Source organism: Erpetoichthys calabaricus, chromosome 7 (assembly GCF_900747795.2).
Source record: "Erpetoichthys calabaricus chromosome 7, fErpCal1.3, whole genome shotgun sequence".
NCBI lineage: Eukaryota > Metazoa > Chordata > Cladistia > Polypteriformes > Polypteridae > Erpetoichthys > Erpetoichthys calabaricus.
The window spans coordinates 37,567,701-37,589,746 of NC_041400.2; the positions used below are offsets into that span (position 1 = coordinate 37,567,701).

A 22,046-nucleotide genomic window follows, 5' to 3' on the forward strand; every position below is an offset into this window, starting at 1 on the left:
AAAATATAGAACCTTTAATTGAACCAAATTTTGCAAAAGCTTAAACTATGATTTTGACAACAAATTTTCAACCAAAGCAAAGAGGCATTTAGACTTAGTAAAATAGCCAGAGGTGTTTGTCAAAAGTTGGATTGCACTGAACACGTCTTAGAAAAGGAATAAATAGTAAATATTTTTTGTAAACCAACTACACTTTCTGTTAATGATAACAATCTCTGTCCAATTACACGTTAAAGTGACTTTTTAAACAATTTTACCATCATTAAACTGCATAATATTTAAACTAATAAATAATAACAATAAAATACATAATAGTATTACTGATAGTTGCACCATTACTTCAAGGCTTCAAGCCCAGGTGCATTACACAGTATTCACCAAATTAAAATAAAATAAAACAAGTGCAATCTTGTTGATGACATCTTACCAACTGTACCATCATTTAGGCAAACTGCATTAATATGGACCTTGCTTCAAGCTAAGCTATATACATAAATAATAAAAACTGCAACTTGCATTTATAATGCTGTTTGTGGTATAGCCCTATGGAAGCGCATTAGGGCCACTGTGAAGAAAAAAAATTATGAACACGGAAGAAAAAAACAAATTATATGTCAAGAATAAATTCGACATGTTGACTATGTCAGATTAAAGTCGACATTTCCACTTTATTCTGTTTATTTTATAATTAAAGTAGAATGTTGTAAACTAAACTTCATCCTAAAATCAATGTTTAATTTACTAGATTTTTCTCAAACCCCGTCACAAGTTAATGCAGCACATCAAATACTTTGTGTTAAGTGTTCCCCGACCCAGTCGTTAATCACTACGCTTCTTAAACTAACTTCCTCCGCACTAAGAGCAGGCGCCTGCAGCAATCACCACACAGAATCCATTCACTTCATGATATTCCTGCTCTCTACCAAAACCACATGATAATTACCAATCACCACACGATAAACGTCTTTGTGAAATTAAAACTAGTTATTAACTTAGCCGACGGAGTGTTCAGAACTTTAAAAATATCTTCGTTATACAGTAATCCCTCCTCCATCGCGGGGGTTGCGTTCCAGAGCCACCCGCGAAATAAGAAAATCCGCGAAGTAGAAACCATATGTTTATATGGTTATTTTTATATTGTCATGCTTGGGTCATAGATTTGCGCAGAAACACAGGAGGTTGTAGAGAGACAGGAACGTTATTCAAACACTGCAAACAAACATTTGTCTCTTTTTCAAAAGTTTAAACTGTGCTCCATGACAAGACAGAGATGACAGTTCTGTCTCACAATTAAAAGAATGCAAACATATCTTCCTCTTCAAAGGAGTGTGCGTCAGGTGCAGAGCATGTCAGAGAGATAGAGAAAAGCAAACAAATCAATAGGGCTGTTTGGCATTTAAGTATGCGAAGCACCGCAGCACAAAGCTGTTGAAGGCGGCAGCTCACACCCCCTCCGTCAGGAGCAGAGAAAGAGAGAGAGATAGAGAGAGACAGAGTTTGTTTTTCAATCAAAAATCAATACGTGCCCTTCGAGCTTTTAAGTATGCGAAGCACCATGCAGCATGTCGCTTCAGGAAGCAGCTGCACAGAAGGTAGCAACGTGAAGATAAGCTTTCAGCATTTTTAGACGAGCGTCTGTATCGTCTAGGTGTGCGAACAGCCCCCCTGCTCAATCCCCCTACGTCAGGATCAGAGAAGACCCATTGTCCGCAGAAATCCGCAAACCAGCAAAAAATCTGCGATATATATTTAAATATGCTTACATATAAAATCCGCGATGGAGTGAAGCCGCGAAAGGTGAAGCGCGATATAGCGAGGGATTACTGTACATGTTTAATTATGCCATCCATGCAGAGTTGCGCCCATCTCTGAACAAGTCGATAGCACATCGCAGAATGAATACAAGCAAAACATACACTAGCAAGTACAAAAACAAGTACAACTTGGCTTGCAGTATTATCCAGTAGTATAGAAACAGTATTTACACATCTGACCTTTTAAAACTAAAGTATCTCCAGACGACGGATGTGACTCCTTTTTTTCGGCAAAAGTTCTTCTGTTCATCACATGTTCAACTTTACTTTTAGTTCAGTTTCGGAATGCTCTCTGTCCATTTTCACCGCGCGGCATACCTATGCTACCGCCCACTATTTGGTGGTGTAGCAGTGAAAAAGAGCCCTAGTGCAACAAATCTGTGTTTTGCGATTTAGCAGTGAAAAAGGTCCCCACTTAAACAGTTTCCCGCTGCGCCACGTTCCGAACGTCGTTTAGGCAATTTAAACCGGTGTTGCGGTATAAGAAAAATCTATATCATAAAAAAAATTTAAAATGGTTTTCGGTATGAACCGGTATACCGCCCAGCACTAGCGCAACGGTATCAACTGTTGACTGGTAATCAAAACTTCACGGGTTCGACCATGGATGAGTCCGTTTTGAGAAGTGAGCTGCTCTTATTCTTACTATTTTAGAATAAAAACATACATTTGATTTCAGTCTGTAACACCCGGTGTAAATGTATGATACTTGTAAAGATTAGCTTGTGTTTTTTTTTTATTATTCAGTTTTATTCTCTCAGTCACGTTCAGGATCCCACCCCCCACCTGACACTGCTGTTTTCACATAAAAACGCGCTATAACAGAGGTGAACTCAGATCATGACAACGGTTCTACATCGGAGCAAGAATGCACGTCACACTTTTGCCATCGCTGTACTTTGTATATGTACACGGGAAGCTCTGCAGTCTACTTGTGACTTTACGCTGTAGGAAGTAAGTAAATAAATAAAGGTAAATAAGTAAATAACATTCTATCCGGCTCTTATATACAAAGTACAGTGACGGCAAAAGTCGAGAATAAAACTGGCGGTGGGGGATGTGCTAGCAGGCTGCTTGCTGCTTATTGCCACATTTACAGGACAAAAGACGCTGATGGAGAGGTGCGAAGCGATTTAAGGTGGGATGGATCTACGAGTTTTTTTGTGGGCTCTGGTAATTTTAGTGTTAAAGCAGTAATTAACCGTAGACAGAAGTGGTCACCAGCAACTTAATTTCAGAGGCAATGTTTTGGCTGCATGTTAAAAAAGAATAAAAATTCAGTGGTTTGTTTAAATTATCACAAGTTATCTGAATCTAAGCCCAGATTACAGATGTAGACTGATTTTCTGTGTCAGCCCGAATTTTTGCCCTATTGGCCATCATTACATGTGCAGTATGAGAGGGTCTGCGATGCCCAATTTCAACGTACGATTGAGCTATTGTAAGATCAAAAGAATTTATGTCATGTCAGAAATTTCAGTTGGTTGTCTCGTAGTGTGAGCAGTCTCACAACCTGATTTTCTGATGTCACCATCAAATATCACTGAGCATCAATCACAGTATATTATAATTTGGGTACTGTCATTGTCATGCTCATTTTCACATTTTTAATTTCAAAAATCTAAATACACATATAGTTTGAGCACCCACAACGAGGCATGTGAATCGGACCAAATGTGTCATACAGTTTGAGCATATACACGACTTGCGACTCTATCGTGCAGTGTAAGTAGTCGCCGACCATTTCTAAAAATTACATAATGTATATCTGATATAAGAAAAAGATATACTTGCTCTGTGTGCTAAATTTTACAAGTGTTAAACAACATTAATATTCCTTACATTTATGCACTCATTTTTCTTTCTGTGTACCGGCTAAGCTCCTTCAGTGTGAAACTAAGACTGAGTAATTCATTTTTTAAATTTCCATACAAGCAGGATGTGTATATGCCTAACCAGAGACTGTAACATGGAAATTTGGTATTGGTGTTGGATATTATCATTGCAATTGTTTTCTGGTATTGTCCTCATCACTGAGTATAAGCTTCAGAGCGTTTGCAAAATTTTATAGTAATAATGCAAAACAGTAAATTGCCAAAAAAAAAAAAAATAAACCTTACATATAATAATAACTTAGACTACATTAAAAGCACAATAATACAGAGTAATTTCAATATCTGGCACAGTTGTTCAAACTCTGAATAATTTAAAACGGCTTACAATTCACTTAGGAAAATGAAATGCCTATCATTGTTAATGTGAACTGTTTTAGTTAATTTGCTTTACCAGCCCCTAATACAGCAAGGACATTACCCTAATCTAACCCATTTAAAAACATTCTTTAGACAGTAACAACTAATACTAATATAGTATGACGTAATTTTATACAACCATTCAGCAGTTTTGATGTTTAGGAGCACTGTTGTTTTTTGTTTAAAATTCAAGTCAGCTGGCATACATGAAGACTACACTTTGGAGAAAATTTAAATCTGCCTATCTATGATTTTTATGGGGGAAGATAATATTAGAAATATCTTGGTATTTACCTGCCTGATGGAAGATCCCAAGTCCGAACAGTACAGTCCATGGAAGAAGTGATTAACCACCTACCATCAGGACTGAAAGTCTGTTTAAAGGAAAATAAATTACATATTATACAATAATTGAGCCCAATCAGTTTAAATCAACAGAAAGGAGAAGTAACTACAAGTTAAAACTGTACCATATCATTTATTTTTCCTGAGTGTCCTGAATACTTTCTTACAATCCTCCTTGTTTCAGTGTCAATGATGATAACAGTAAAGTCATCCAAAGCAACAGCAAACATTCCACTAAAAATACATAAACAAAATCAATGTTTAATTACAATAACATGAAATTCATTTTTTAAATTGACAGATTATATCATACTAGCTGTGCTGAAATCAGGGAAATTTTCTAAGACATATATACAAGTGTGTGTGTGTGTACATACACACACACACACATACACACACACACACAGGTATGCAAAGGTTTGGGCACTCTTGCTTAAAATGTCTGTTACTATGAATAGATAAGTGAGCAGAAGATGAACTGATCACCAAAATGCATAAAGTTAACGATGACACATTTCTATTCTATTTTAAACAAGATTATATTGTTATTTCCATCATTACAAAATACCAAAAAAATGAAAAGAGCCTGAAGCAAAATTCTGGGCACACAACATGGTCTGTACATAATAAAATCCCCTTTGGCAACTATCACAGCTTTTAAACACTTTTTGCTCTAATCCATGTCCAGTGTGGGACACACAATAATACTGAATAGCAGAGTCGTGACTTTTCTCCATTTAAATTGGGTGAATGACTGATTGCACGATTGAAGACATGTGTAATACTAATTTAAAAAATCAGCTAGTTCGAAAAATCACTCAAATCCAATTATTTATGGTCTTTTCTAGGGATACCAACAAATGTGTTCAGGACATTTTAGAATATCTGTGTAGAAAAAGCAATACTTTATCCCTTTTCACACTTGCTTTGCTTTATTCAATGACATATTAAAGGCATTCAGGTATACATGGGACAATATGTTTTCAATTAATCACTTAAATGAGCTGTAAGGGTTCCAACAAATTTGTATGTATGTATGTATGTATGTATGTATGTATACATAATCTCAAAATGTGATGTAATCATAGTGATTCATGTTATAAAGGATTCTCATTTAAGTCTGCAAGCTGCAATCTCTACATGTCTACATTAATATCAACTAGCCAACCCGCGGCGTAGCATACGCCGCATAATTAGGTATTGATGGGTGAACACTTCCTGAACGACACAGTTGTCCAAATGGGGTGGGTTTGTGGATACCACTGTGAGTGAGTGAAAAGACAGACCTCTGGAGAGAGCAACATATAATTGTCCGTGACTGAAAGCGGGATCATCTGTGACGAAGAAGGCCACGCTGGTGAAAGTTACTTTGTCGGTAGGGATAAGTGTCAGCACTTGTAGATTAAGGTGTAGCGAGTCTTCGTTGTTGACGCTTAATACAGGTTGCGTACTGAGATGTACCGGAGTCAGAGTTGAGAAACACTTTTTTAATGTCTTTTAAGCACAGGGAAAAAAATGAACATGTGAAACATCCGTAATGTAATAAGCCACCCAGAAAAGTAACATTGCAACAATGCTATCTACGACCCGATCTCTGTAAACAGAAGTGATAAGAAAATCGAGCCCGGTGTATTGTTTAACTGCCTTGTGGCGCTGTAGTAGTGCTGCTGCTTTGCAGTAAGGAGACTGTGGAAGATTGTGGTTTCGCTTCCCAGTTCCTCCCTGTGTGGATAGCACTTTGAATACTGAGAATACCGTTATATCAATGTAACGAAGTATTAACAAGAAATTGTCTTTGTGTAATAGTAAAAGGCAAATTATCCGCGACAAACAGTTTTAAACGCTGCATATCAACCCGCGGCGTAGTATACGCCGCATAATCACGCCGCTTTTTAAATGTTTTTTAAGCAGAGGAAAAAAAATGAACATTTGCAAAATCTGTAACGCTGCTTTCAGTAAGTACAATGCACACACGTTTTGTCGGCCAATTTGTCGGTCACTTTTTGCCAGCCGTCTTTTCTGGTTTGGGCTGCTTTTGTAGTATTACCGCTTGTGCATATTAAATCTTGAAATCCTTCGAGTAACTAATTAACTAACTAACACCCACCCACACAGCTTGTGTGGAAAAATGCACCCGTACTTTCATCATTTTGTTGCAGCCTATAGTGGAGTCAGACACAGAGAAGGTCAGCTGCTGAGAGAGCGTCTCGACTGTTGCAGGGCGTGTATCGGTGAAGCAGGTGAGACGCTAATGAAACAGAGGCACAGGGCTTATTGGTTTTTAAAGACTGCTTCCTTCATTAAGAAGACGCATGTTTGTCGCGGATGCGAATTGCTGTATGTAGCGTGTAAAACAGTTTGCGATGTTGCAAGCAGTCGTGCGTCGTAAACGAAAAGTCAATGTGGCTCAGAGCTGCATGCGGACTGTAGCACAGACAAACAGAAATGATGGAGTGTTTTCCGAGGTGTTCGCGTCCGAGTTGGTGGGCTTGGCTCTGCGAGTTTTCGTCGTATCCAATGGTCTTAGAGTTGGTGGGCGTGGCTCCTTCCTGCGTGCTTTCATAGGTGTCTTGCCCGCTCTGGCGGCGGCTTAGAGAATCCATATATGGCTCCTTCCTGCGTGCTTTCATGGTTGTCGTGCCGCTCTGACGGCGGCTTAGAGAATTATATATATAGATAAATTCTCACCTAACTAAAGGAAAATAAAAAAAACACACAATCCTTTTTACATTCCAAAAGCTGTGAAACTGCTGTGAACACTTGATTGCCTTTTTGAAGTATTACATGTGTTGATGTTTAACCTAGATATCCTGTTAAAAAATACTGAAATGTAATATAATGGCTCTGTGGCTTACCAGCCTACTAAAACCAGAAATGAATTGAAAATGCCCTAAACTTCACCTTTTGTTAAAAGTACTATTAAAACTTTCCACACATTTTTGTTTAGCAAAGTAAACAGTCTTAACTTTCCGGCTTTGGTTAAAATTGAAAAAGTCAGCTTCTGTATTCTTTGTTCAACAGTTTCTGTTCAATTTTATGCAGAATTTATCATAGTTTGAAAAAATTAACATGGAATATATCTGATACTGGCCAGCATTTCTTTTTAAAAGCCTTTACCTTTCTCGATGTAACAGAAGAGAGGAAGGTGAAAAATTCAAAGGAATGGTATGAACTAATTCTTTTGACTTAAATTTCCAGAATTTCACAAATTTATCTGCACCAGTGCTCACAGTTATCTGATTAAGTCCATCAACTGCAACTCCGCGCACAGGGCCTTCATGGGCTGTCGACAAAAATGAAAAGTTTCCATTAATAAAAAAGAAAAATACTAACTACCACACTTGACCATTAGTATTTATATTTGAATTAATAATTATAGAAATAGCAATCAAATATATTCATGATTGTAAGATTCATTATTCATTTTTACTTAACTCTCATATACTTAAAGATCAGTAAAAGCATTTTTAGTTCTTATCACAGATGTATTCAGTTCAGCTTATCATGATTGGCATCTATTATCATATCAGCTGATAGTTCCACTAGTGGTGAAATTTGTAAAATGTTGTAACAACACAGCACATAGTACAATGACAAAACACAGCAGACCCAGATTACTAAACAAAGCAATGACAATAAATAATATGAGTAATAAATACCATAACGTATGCAACAGCACCAAAGTAAAAATAAAAACATTTGCTACAAACATAAATCATGTATCAACCAGGCAATACAAGTACATAAGTAACGCATTTGGGCCATAACACGAAACCGGTTGTGCAGGTTCTTGCATAATGAAGTTATAAGTCAAGCAGATGACTGAACAGAAGCTTATAGTTTAATGGTCCTAAGGGTAAAATTTTGTAATGACTACTAACAGTGAAAAAGGATAACATTTAAATTGATACCACATTTAAAAACCAGCTGGTGACTGCATAATATTTTATTATCAAGCAAAAATGTAATATGCTATACTTTCATCTACTGAGTGGCACTGATTGTGTGTGTCTAAACAATATGTCAAGTTACTATAAAGTAGTGATTATAGGCGTCATATCTTTGAAAGTATTCAGAGTACTTTTATGAAGAAAATGTGATAGTAATTTAAATTCAGCGCAAGTAGAGTCTAGTAGTATGGAAATCATTGCTGCTCTTGAGAAAATAATGGACATAAGCGCCATCAACTCAGAGAGGGAGAGACAAGTTTGTTGTACCACATGAACGTAACCGAGAGAAGTAAAAATTTTCACTGGGTATTACAGACTGAAATCAAATGCAAGTTTTTATTATATCAAAGTAATAATAATAGAAGCTCACTAATCAAAATGGGGAGAATCCGGGCTCGAACCCACAACCTCTTGATTATGAGGCAGCAATTCTTACCTATGCACCATGTGAACAGACCTGTCAATTTTATGTAGGTGGATATTTAGACTTAGGTTTTTACTCATTGACAGCACCATGTAAATTGAATGCTTTTTTTTCTTTGGTTATACTCTTTAATAAAAGCACACTTATTTTATGAAAGAGTTAATTTGATATTTGGACTTCAGTCTTCACACATTAAACACTTCACGTCCACATTTTGTCATTATTACAGTGAGATGAACAAGTCTGTTTTAGCTATGTGTTCAACATTTCTTGCCTTGCATTTCCTGTCATCCTACATTTACCAAGATCGTTGTAGACACAGAACACACATGAAATGTATGTTTCCCAAGTAATGATATATTATTTACCCTATACAATTCTAAACACCTCACTGCCAGACAAAGATACTTCAGAATCTAACTTGACTTCAGTTGCCTCTGTAGTTGGTGAGTGAGCAGGCTGCCTGCTGCCAGTGCTGATCAAAACATTTCCAAGACAAAGACCCTGATGAGGAGGTACGAAGGAAGGTGGCCTGGCATTACAACTTTTTCTGTAGGCTTCAGGGATTCTAGTGTTAAACATTTCAACAAAGGGGTGTGAAGTGATATCTGCTTTGGTGAACACTAACCTAATAGTATTTTGATTCATTTGAAGCTTATTTTCATGTCCTTTCCCCCTTGACATATAAGTTGAATTTACCTCATTGTACTTCTTGCAAAATCTGCTGCTTAAAAATGCATCATTTTACTAATGTTCTCGATAGGTCTGTAACCCTCCCATCTGAATTTCAAATATATTTAAACATTTATAATATTTAATATAATTGCTTTACTCTGGACATCACTCTGTAAAATTGTGAAGTATATCAGATCATCACTTCTAAAAAGATCCTATTTAATTTTCAGGTGGATAGTGATTACATACAGCCTATTGTTCACTGAGTAAAAACTGCTTTTGTCTTCTCAATATAGGGTTGCACAGTATACTAGTACTGGAAAAGTACTGAAAAATGCAAATTTTAAAACTGTACAGTAGCAGTAAAACAGTGGACACTATTAGGAAAGGAGATTACAGGATAGGTTGTTATTAGTCTTCTAGGAACTTGTGGTCCTTATGTATCTGTTGAGACAAACACTTTCAACTCCTAGAATTTTTCTATCAAACAACCTATTCCACAGCTCCATAGCTGACAGCTTGAGAAGCACCAACCTACATCACAATTTAATTAAACCATCAATATTTGGATGACATATCTTCAAGCATGTTTTTAGTCTATTCATATGTTTTTCAGTAACTATATATGAAATCTGAAAATGCTGTTCATGATCATTTTAGTTCCAGGTAGATGATACTGACCTGGGTTAAGTTAATATATAATAATGATCAATGATAACCCTCACCCTTAGCTTAAATTAGTTGTGTAAATCTGCCTATTACTATAATAATAATATGTGAGGGAAACCATTGCTGTGCTTTTTGAATTATAAAATACTTGCACATAAACTGAGACCGTGAGTTTCACCACACATAATTAATCAATTTTGTACTCAATATGGGGTTGTTTTTTTTTTTTGACTAGGAGGAGATAAATGATCAGTTAAAAACATTTTTATTATTCCCTGTACAAATCAGACTCTTCTTCTGACTTCTTTCAATAGATTCCTTTTATCAAATCATTCAAATTGCATTTATTAAATGAAGTAAAGGCATAATTAAATAAATCACACTCTACTGATTAAATTGCTCAGGCCATTAAATCTATGCAGTTACTGATGGCTTCTCTGGAGTTTAACAAGTTCTTCTCTTCTCAAATTAACTCTCTTGTTTTCATTATTTTCTCAACTACCAAGTTTCTCTGAACCCACTCTTTCATTAATGCATAGCCTCCTTAGCATTATGTTTACCCCCAGAAAAACAAGCCAAAAATATTGAAATGTTTTCACTATAAAAATGTAATTATGTGCTGCACTGATGCAGATTTGTACATATGCTTTGTTTGATATGTTCTGAAACACCAACACACAGCCCAACATCGCAGCAGGGACAGTAGTAATTTGTATATTTCTTTGCTCACTTTTCTTATACAGTATTATTTATATTTAAACTTATTATATTATTATCTGTTACTTGCACATTAGAGGGTAGAATGTCAGTGCCTCATCAGCACGAGTAAAACTGCCTATTGTGTTACTGTAGGCTTAGTAACTTATAATAGTAAAAAACTATTACATTTAGTAGACAGTACAGTCTCAGAGATACATCTATGCTCTGACCGCTCACTACCAACTACAAGAAAAAAGTGTCCAGAAAACTACTCTTAAATTTTAGGCCCGCTCAGCAAAAAACTGAGTCTTAAATAACTTTACAGTAAGCTGAAGACATACCAAAATGTGGATGTAAAGTTGACTGGAATCTCAAAGTTGGCCCTGTGAAATTCAATGTGGGAGTACAAATTTGGATGCCCTGCATTGTGCTGTCATTCTGCTCCAGCTTTGCACCTGCTTTCTAGCCGGAAGATGTAGGAAAGTCTATTAATTACTGTGTCACATCTTTGAAGATCAGAAAAAACAAGGGGGCTCCATCCCCTGCTCGCTTCGCTTGCCTACCCCCCATCGATGAATGTATGAGATATGTCTGTAGCTCTGTTAGTCGAGCTGTTTGGTTTTGGAGCCGAGACAGTTTTGCTTCCGCGGTTTCAGATGCGCGTTGTAGGCGCCGATGTCTATTGTTTTTGTCCATGCGGGCTCGTGTTTGTAGCTCCGTTAGTGGAGCTGTATAGTTTTGGAGCCGTGATCGTGACTCCATTAGTTCTCTGTTGTTTACCGTTAGTAATATGAATAATTGCATTTACTGTTAATACGGAGCGGTTTCTGTGGTTGTACTGTTAATAATGCATCACTGTAATGTGATTCACTTATGCTGTATAGTCTGGACGTGTGAGGATGACGTACGTTCAATACGGAGCATTTGTTTATTCTTATTACAGTTTGGACGTGTGAGGATGACGTACGTTTAAAACGGAGTGTTCGTATATTCATATTACGCGTTGTAGGTGCCTTCGGCTTTCGTTCTAACTCGCGCCCTCCGTACTATTATGCTGTGCATGGTGGACCTTTGTGGACTCCGTACATTTTCCCGTTTCACTCTGGGGCGGGGGGCTGAATCCTCTTTTTTGTGTGGCTGTGTCGTTACCTATGGGCACGTTGCCTCATTTCTTATTTACGTTAGTTGAGCTCCTTTGTTTTTGAGCTGTGACGCGTTGTAGGCACATATTTACGTTAGTTGAGCTAATATTATACCTCCGGTGCCGTGTGTGTGTTTCATGTGGTAGTCGTTGTAGGCGCATGCGCCCTCCGTACTATCTCGGGTTTGACTATGCTGTGTTTTGTGGACGTTTGGGGACGCCATACTCTCTCCGGTTTGATTGTGGGGCGGGACGCCGAAGCTTGTTGTGTTTGTTTTGTCTGTGAGTACTCATATTATTGTATTACTGTAATGTGATTCACATATGCTGTGGAGTCCGTATCTCTGGGGCTTCTGTACCATCTCGGGGGTCTGCCTGAGGTGTGTTAGACGCGCGTTGTAGGCGCACGCACCTTCCATACTATGTCGGGTTTGACTATGCTGTGTAGTGTGGACGGTTAGGGTTCCGTACTGTCTGTGCTCGTTGCTTTATTTCGTATTTCCGTTAGTTGACGTTTAGTTCAGAAGCGCGTTGTAGGCGCCTTTCGTACTTTCCCACGCCTTTCGTACTATCTTTGTGGACCTGTGGGGCCTCCGTAGCCTCTTCCATCTGACTCTGGGGTGCAGCGCAGAATCCTCTTTTTTGTGTGGCTGTGTCGTTAGTCGTTAGCTATGGGCGCGTTGTTGCTTCATGTCTTATTTACGTTAGTTGAGCTCTTTCGTTTTTGGGCCATGACTCCTTCATTCGCGGTGGATCACACTTCGCTTGCGGTTTATGAGACGCGCGCTGTAGGCGCCTGCGCACTATGTCTCATGGTCCCATCGCCGTGTACCTGCGTCCATATCCGGTTTATTCTCGGTTAGTAATATGGATAAGGGTGGCTAGAAGATGACAATTACTGTTTTCTGCGGTATATACATAAATATTCCTCATACCCAGCATATTACAAAATTAATAGGAGAACATTGCTTCAACACAAAATTGGGAAGAACTACATTCATTATACATAGTAACTGAATACTATTAATGTTATCTGAACTGCTATGGTAAGGATAATGAATGTGATTTAAATGTATATCTGTGAACACTTAGGGACCATAAATAATATCTTCATGTTCTAGCATATTTTCATAATTGGATAAGAAACAGTTTTTTGTGTCACTATCTCAATCTGTTACCCTGGCTTCGTACTCTCTTTTGTAAACACCTAAACAAAATGTTTATAAATTTCCTTAATTTAATTTGTAAAGAAAAGTTGATTTAAATTTTTGGACACTGATCAACAGAAAAAGACTCTTTGCAGTCAAAGTGAAAACAGATCTCTGCAAAGTGGTCTAAATTAAATACAAATATAAAACACAAAATAATGATTGCACTAGTACTCATTATTGTGCTTCAGGATTAAATCTAGGGTAACAATTAGCCAATTCAACAAAATTAAAGAAACAATATGAATGAAAATTAGCAAGTATTATCCCAAAAACCGTTACCTTTATCAGTGCCATACTGTCCTCTGTGGCTACCAGATTGCAAGTTATAAACATCAATGTGTCCTGAAGAGACAGCTATCACCACAAAATTACCACAAGATGTTATATCTACCGCCTATCATAAAAGAGAGAAAAAAAGGTTAGAAAATGTATACATGGCATGCAAGTAGGATTCAGAAACTTAGTAAACTGCTTTGAAAGTTGGGATATTTTTAATTTTATTATACCCTAAGTTCTTGTCTATAAGCCGGACTCATGTATTAGCCGGAGACCAAAAATCATACGAATTTTTAAAATAAAATCGTATCATAGATAAGCCGGACTCATGGATAAGCCGAACGTACTATAACCTATAACTAATAGAAGGGAGGGAGGTCAGTGGTCTCACTCGCGCCCATTTAATTTCTTTAAGGGGGGAGAGAGTGTGAGATATTGCCGTCTCTCTCACTCCCCGCATGGCGCGGTTGGAGCGGCCGGAGCGCGTTCTTTCTGCTCTGGGCGTCGCCGAGTCAACACGAGCGCGTAGCGGGCATTTAAATTGTGATTTTATATGTAAGCATATTTAAATATATATCGCGGATTTCTGCGGACAATGGGTCTTTTAATTTCTGGTACATGCTTCCTCAGTTGGTTTGCCCAGTTGATTTCATACAAGGGACGCTATTGGCAGATGGCTGAGAAGCTACCCGGCTTACTGTTCTCTCTCTCTTGCTCTCTCTCTGTCTCCTGCGCTGACGTAGGGGGGGCTGTTTGCACACCTAGATGATACGGACGCTCGTCTAAAAATGCTGAAAGATTATCTTCACGTTGCTATCTTTTGTAAAGCTGATTCCTGAAAAGACATGCTGCACAGTGCTTCGCATACTTAAAAGCTCGAAGGGCACGTATTGATTTTTGACTGAAAAACAAACTCTCCCTCTCTCTCTCTCTTCTGCTCCTGACGGAGGGGGTGTGAGCTGCCGCCTTCAACAGCTTTGTGCCGCGGTGCTTCGCATACTTAAAAGCCAAACAGACATATTGATTTGTTTGCTTCACTGCTTTGAAGAGGAAGATATGTTTGCATTCTTTTAATTGTGAGACGGAACTGTCATCTCTGTTTGTCATGGAGCACAGTTTAAACTTTTGAAAAAGAGACAAATGTTTGTTTGCAGTGTTTGAATAACGTTCCTGTCTCTCTACAACCTCCTGTGTTTCTGCACAAATCTGTGACCCAAGCATGACAATATAAAAATAACCATATAAACATATGGTTTCTACTTCGCGGATATTCTTATTTCGCGGGTGGCTCTGGAACGCAACCCCCGCGATGGATGTATAAGCCGGACTTATGTATAAGCCGATATTCTATTTTTTCATTTTCACAACTTTTTTCCTTAGATAAGCCGCGGCTTATTGACAAGAACTTAGGGTAGTTACTTAATGAAAATGACAAATATCATATTTTTGTTTATTAAATAATTTTACAGCAAGTCATATCAAAATATAACCGCTATAAAAGAATGCAATTACAAACATTAGTAGAGTATATAAAATATATGTTTTTACAATATGTAGTTAACAGGTGTAGTGGCTGAAATAGCTTTCACAGATACAAGATTCAAACTCATGTAATATAAAAATTGCATGTTTGTATACTAATTGTAGTTCATATTCCCGAAACATCAAATTAGGAAAGTAGCACTCGATAGGCAGGTAAAATCTATGTTGAAATCTCAAGTTAAAATTGTTGGCTGCCATAGACCATGATGGATTGCAGTTGATTGTGTCACTTTGCTGATAAATTTGTGTCAAGAGAAATACTAAATTATTATAATATGCAGATAATACAGCTATGAGGCTTTTTTTAGTGTAAGGTAAATTACAAGTACATGTTTATTCACTATATGTATGATGGTTTGCAGAGTGATCAATGATCAGAGTGTTGCTTTCCTCATCTATTCTTTTTTAGATTAGTTGAATGCTCTCCTTAATGGCATTTTTAACTTTTTACGATTATGAAGATTATTTTACTGACCTGATGCAACTTCAAACAAACAAAAATAGAGTTGGTGTTGCAAAATTTTGTGTCAGCTGTTGATGACCGAGTTCCCTGCCATGTAACTTAATTTCAGTAACTTGTAATAGGGATCTCTTTTGTCATCAGGAACAGCTTTCAGACAAGTAAAAGAGGAAAATATAAAAAACATGCAAGATGAAATAACCTCTGTTAAAGTAAATCTGAAACTATAAATTATGAATGATTTTGAAAATTGGGAGTTTTTGATAGTTCAAAAATTTGTACAGACCCAGTATTTGAAATATTTCACAACAAACTTCCAAAAAAAGAATAAGTGTCCCAAATTTCAATAAAACTGGTTTACTGGGAGCAGAGTTTTTTGTGTGGGGTGACAGAGAGACCTGATGACAACAGTAGTTGCTTTTTGCACAGCAGGCACATGTACCTAAACACATGAAATTACGAGGAGTACTAATTAATTCCTTATACGGCAATGTTTTATTAAGAAGGAATAAATAATAATCCTCAGAAATGGTATTACACTATAATTCCTCACCTTATTCACATTTACAATTTGAATATATTTCCAACAGAGTAGATATTTCACAGTCTCTGGCTCTAAGTGAAATATTGTGGGTTTTTTTAACCTGACTGTTTGAAACCACAGTTTAACAGATATGTACCCTAAGTTCTTGTCTATAAGCCGCGGCTTATCTAAGGAAAAAAGTTGTGAAAATGAAAAAATAGAATATCGGCTTATACATAAGTCCGGCTTATACATCCATCGCGGGGGTTGCATTCCAGAGCCACCCGCGAAATAAGAATATCCGCGAAGTAGAAACCATATGTTTATATGGTTATTTTTATATTGTCATGCTTGGGTCACAGATTTGCGCAGAAACACAGGAGGTTGTAGAGAGACAGGAACGTTATTCAAACACTGCAAACAAACATTTGTCTCTTTTTCAAAAGTTTAAACTGTGCTCCATGACAAGACAGAGATGACAGTTCCGTCTCACAATTAAAAGAATGCAAACATATCTTCCTCTTGAAAGGAGTGAAGCAAACAAATCAATATGTCTGTTTGGCTTTTAAGTATGCGAAGCACCGCGGCACAAAGCTGTTGAAGGCGGCAGCTCACACCCCCTCCGTCAGGAGCAGACAAAGAGAGAGAGAGGGAGAGTTTGTTTTTCAGTCAAAAATCAATACGTGCCCTTCGAGCTTTTAAGTATGCGAAGCACTGTGCAGCATGTCTTTTCAGGAATCAGCTTTACAAAAGATAGCAACGTGAAGATAATCTTTCAGCATTTTTAGACAAGCGTCCGTATCGTCTAGGTGTGCAAACAGCCCCCCTGCTCAATCCCCATACGTCAGGATCACAGATAGTCAGCGCAAGAGAGACAGAAAAGTAAGCCGGGTAGCTTCTCAGCCATCTGCCAATAGCGTCCCTTGTATGAAATCAACTGGGCAAACCAACTGAGGAAGCATGTACCAGAAATTAAAAGACCCATTGTCCGCAGAAATCCGCGATATATATTTAAATATGCTTACATATAAAATCACAATTTAAATGACCGCTACGCGCTCGTGTTGACTCGGCGACGCCCAGAGCAGAAAGAACGCACTCCGGCCGCTCCAACCGCGCCATGCGGGGAGTGAGAGAGACGCCAATATCTCACACTCTCTCCCCCCTTAAAGAAATTAAATGGGCGCGAGTGAGACCACTGACCTCCCTCCCTTCTATTAGTTATAGGTTATAGTACGTTCGGCTTATCCATGAGTCCGGCTTATCTATGATACGATTTTATTTTAAAAATTCGTATGATTTTTGGTCTCCGGCTAATACATGAGTCCGGCTTATAGACAAGAACTTAGGGTATTATTTTTCTCTTCTAGCAAGAGCACATAAATAATATACTTCTTGTAAACTATGGTCACATCCGTCCAATTTCATTCACCTAACTAGAGACTCCAACTGCCCATTCACCTATTTATGTTCAAAAACTGCCTATTACCTAAAATGAAAATGTGCCAAAGTTTTCCACAATAGCTTTGGCCAAATCCAAGGTCAAAAATAAGGCCTTGTAATTAAAGCTATCAAAATCCTCAGAAAATAATACATATGGCACATGAAATAGTAATACTGTAATTATGCAGGGAGCTTTCATTAAAGCTACTATGTTTTCTTTGTTTTTTTCCATGTTCAGGGTTTTTTTTTTCTTCCTAAGATTGATTTAGAAATTATTTGTTACATATGTTCAGCAAATTGTATCTGCTTGATTGTATGTTATTTTCTTGAAATAAAACTGAATATTAAAAAAAGCTGCTTTTGTAACAAATGTATTCAAATCAAGTTATCAAGGTATCCACGACTTAACTTTCTGATTTGAGGTTATGTTTACATTTGTACCTGCAGCAAATATTTATCATTAAATAATAAAATAAAATAATAATTAAAAAAAAACCCAAAGTCTAACTCCAAGTCATACCGTAGCATGCACATTCAAAGCACGATCTTTGTGGAAACGTTCGGGCTCAAGTTTATGTGCCCCCATGGATGACTTCTGATAGTTCCAAGTTGTTGAAACAAGATAGCCACGATGACAAGCGATAATGCCATCCCAGTCACTTTCACGTGATGCTTCTGTAATTAACAAAGAGCATATAATTTAATATAAAAAAAAATCACTGATAGGTTGCTCTTCCATAATCAAAAAAGATTACTTTGATATACAATGGAAAATAAAAGAACAATAAATATACACTTGTTAATTCCTTTCTATAGCACAAAACTCACTTAAAAAAAAACAATCTGAAGAAATAAAATATATCCACACTGAAATAATATCATGAATATACAGTCCTTGTCACCCAGGAAATTTAAGTACAACGAATAGAATATCTCCTGGGAAACATATATTATATATATAATATATACATATACATACATAAATTCTCACATATGCCAATTTCAAATCAATTTGCAAAAGTAGTATAAAAGACCATATTCTAAGAGAATCACTTCAGGATTGTAAGTAATCCGTTTAAGTGGCATACTCAGAGTCAGTTTTCAAAGGACTTACATGAAACACTATTATGGTTTAGAAGAAGTAAAAATTATTCATCAAATCACACTTAACAGGAACACTTTTATACTACTTTTGCAAATTGATTTGAAATTGGAATTATTATTAAAGTTTACAAAAGCAATGCAGAATTAACCTCAAGAGTCTATAAATGATTTTCAAATTTCATACAGACCTAAAATACACACTGAAATTATTTGAATGATATTCCTACCTGCGGCAAAAGTGGTAATGGGAGGGAGTTTCATAGTATCATACTGAACAGATTTCTTTTTTGACTTCTTTTTGTTGAATGACCCTGTTAATTTAAGAATAAAAATAATGTAATTTTATTGTGTATCTGAGGAATTTTGCTTAAGAAACACTGAATTATGACATTTCCTCTGAAATTATACAAATGATTTACAATACAAATAAAACGAGAAAACCAACATGGTGCCTCTGTTCATCTTCTACTTTCAGATGAATGCTTTACTGTTGCCCTTGACTAACTATAACAAAAAAAATATATGATTAAATTTTTTTCTAATACTGTTTGTAAACTCCAGCCAACTTAAAAAACCCTCACACTGCTCCAGTGTGATACCGAGGTGTCACCTGCTGCACTCGGGTCCCAATTCAGGTGGCTCATTGTGTGGTAGGTGCAGCATCAGCACATGCTCCCAACCCCTCTCTCTCTGTTTGTAAGAAAACAACTGATCCATATAAACACACATTGAAAGAATGAAAAATGTACCATTGACTGTGCAAATCATTTCTTTTATTAATCATACTAAATTATCAATTGTGCTTAATTCTAACGTTCCTTGGAAAAATTCCTGCTGCTCTTCTTACAGAGGACATTGAAAACAGTGCGTTTTACTGCCAAAACTATTTCGTTTTTGGATACAAGCATGTATGTAGAAAGGCTGACAACTGCAGATAGAAAGTGTGGGCCCAGCAAGCCTGCAGCAACAAACTGTATACTAGCACATTTACCACATGGATAAATTAAGAAATAAATAGTAAATTCAGAAATGAGGAGTAGATCACAAAAATTACATATATTGTGTTACAAACTTTTTTCCTGATCTAGATATCCACTTTGGTATCATCTTATTCAATACGGAATTGAACTTATAGCCTTTTATCAGTTTCACTTAACTCTTCATCTTTCAATTACTGACACATTAATTTTTGAGCATTTATTTTCTATGCAAGGCTGTGGGGGTCAGACTCTATTATGACAATATTGATCAAAAAGGCAGGAGTAAACCCCCCCCTCCCCTATAAAATATTACTTCACTCCAGAGCAAAACCATGCAAATACTCAAACCAAATGTAGAGCTGCCTCATAACCAAATATATGTCTTTTCAATGGAGCAATAAACTTGAGTACCTGGTGGAAATGGATGGGGACAGAGAGCAATGATGCATGCTCACAGTGATAAAGACCAGTCATGAATCAATCAGATAACACAGAGCTATAATAGTGTTATCCTCTCCATCATATTTTTTTTTATAATTACATGTATATACATTAATATAATTATTGACAAAACCCAATAAAATAGCTACCATCTCCTTTGAGTCCTTTAACTGCATCTCTGCTCTTAAATATTGTATTTTGTGATCCTCCCAATATGCTTCACTTACAATAAAGGCTCCTACATACTTTTGCACTAATAGGCATTTTTCCAGGTGTGTAGGGTTTCAATGGGGTTTATAATACTGTATATATAAGGTCTGAAAATTTAGGAATACACATTTCCTAGAGAAAAAGTATTATTCATTCATTTTTAAATTTGGTTATTCTTGATTAATTTCAAATACAATATCCACATAAACATCACTTGTAATCAGCTGAAAATGTATTTGTAATATAATCGCTAGTCTTGAAGATGAATGTACAAAGAAGTCGTATACAGTAATCCCTCCTCCATCGCAGGGGTTGTGTTCCAGAGCCACCCGCGAAATAAGAAAATCCGCGAAGTAGAAACCATATGTTTATATGGTTATTTTTATATTGTCATGCTTGGGTCACAGATTTGCGCAGAAACACAGGAGGTTGTAGAGAGACAGGAACGTTATTCAAACACTGCAAACAAACATTTGTCTCTTTTTCAAAAGTTTAAACTGTGCTCCATGACAAGACAGAGATGACAGTTCAGTCTCACAATTAAAAGAATACAAACATATCTTCCTCTTCAAAGGAGCAAACAAATCAATAGTGCTGTTTGGCTTTTAAGTATGCGAAGCACCGCGGCACAAAGCTGTTGAAGGCGGCAGCTCACACCCCCTCAGGAGCAGAGAGAGAGAGAGAGAGATAGAGACAGATAAAAAAAATCAATACGTGCCCTTCGTGCTTTTAAGTATGCGAAGCACCGTTCAGCATGTCGTTTCAGGAAGCAGCTGCACAAAAGATAGCAAACGTGAAGATAATCTTTCAGCATTTTTAGACGAGCGTCCGTATCGTCTAGGTGTGAGAACAGCCCCCCTCCTCACACCCCCCTACGTCAGCGCAAGAGAGAGAGAGAGAGAAAGTAAGTTGGGTAGCTTCTCAGCCATCTGCCAATAGCATCCCTTGTATGAAATCAACTGGGCAAACCAACTGAGGAAGCATGTACCAGAAATTAAAAGACCCATTGTCCGCAGAAACCCGCGAAGCAGCGAAAAATCCACGATATATATTTAAATATGCTTACATATAAAATCCGCGATGGAGTGAAGCCGCGAAAGGCGAAGCGCGATATAGCGAGGGATTACTGTAATGTGTTTTTTGCGCTAATAAACGATACATTGTTTCCATTTAAATTTTTTTCAAAGGCTGTTTTGAATGTAACAAAGCAAGAAACTGTCAAAATTAAATTCATTTGTAGGCAACACCACTCATCAGCAAGAAAACAGTTTATTAATGAGAAAATACCAAATATGTTTTCATTTAGATCAAATAACCCTTAGTTCATTTGAGCATTCCTTTTGATCAATTTAAATCTTAGATTCTCAATCTTATTTTCAAGTTGGTATGTAAATGACTCACAATTATAATTTGTAGTGTCAATAAATATTAAGTGACACTATTGATTAACCTTTTTTGTTTAAATAGCCTGCAGAAAAATGTAAAAAATACCATACCAACAAAATGTCTCCCTCACATATTAGCACAAATGAATTAGCTACAGTCATCACAAGGTATTTACAAAACAAAAATACTGTAATATAAGACAAGCACACTACACTTGCAAACTGATGATAAAGTCTATTTCTCCTACTCAATTGACTAAGCTTGCTGTTGCTATTAAAAACGAATATTGATATTAATTTTATCCATTGATATCAGTGTAGATGCATGTTGTTTACCCAAATTAGAAAGATATTGATACACAAAATGATAACAAAAGGAAATTATATCAATTACAAAAATATGAACGGATGAATAAATGAGTTAATTTGATCACAAGAATTACTGTTCCAACTGCCTCCTTGTGATCTTTCTAACTATGTTTATCATTTGTCAAGTAAATAC

General features: G+C 36.8%; 1 protein-coding gene across 2 annotated transcripts in view; it reads right to left on the reverse strand.

The window, feature by feature from the left end:
* The window catches only part of wdr36 (WD repeat domain 36), a 101,398-nt gene that overhangs the window by 29,566 nt on the left and 49,786 nt on the right, over positions 1-22,046 (reverse strand). For both annotated transcript variants that reach the window (XM_051929594.1, XM_028804827.2), the window contains 6 exons: positions 18,756-18,839; positions 17,945-18,099; positions 13,460-13,574; positions 7,529-7,694; positions 4,537-4,645; positions 4,361-4,440 (listed from right to left, as the gene is read on the reverse strand). In XM_051929594.1, the coding sequence (XP_051785554.1) occupies positions 4,361-4,440; positions 4,537-4,645; positions 7,529-7,694; positions 13,460-13,574; positions 17,945-18,099; positions 18,756-18,839 (709 nt within the window). The remainder of the gene's footprint in view (positions 1-4,360; positions 4,441-4,536; positions 4,646-7,528; positions 7,695-13,459; positions 13,575-17,944; positions 18,100-18,755; positions 18,840-22,046) is intronic.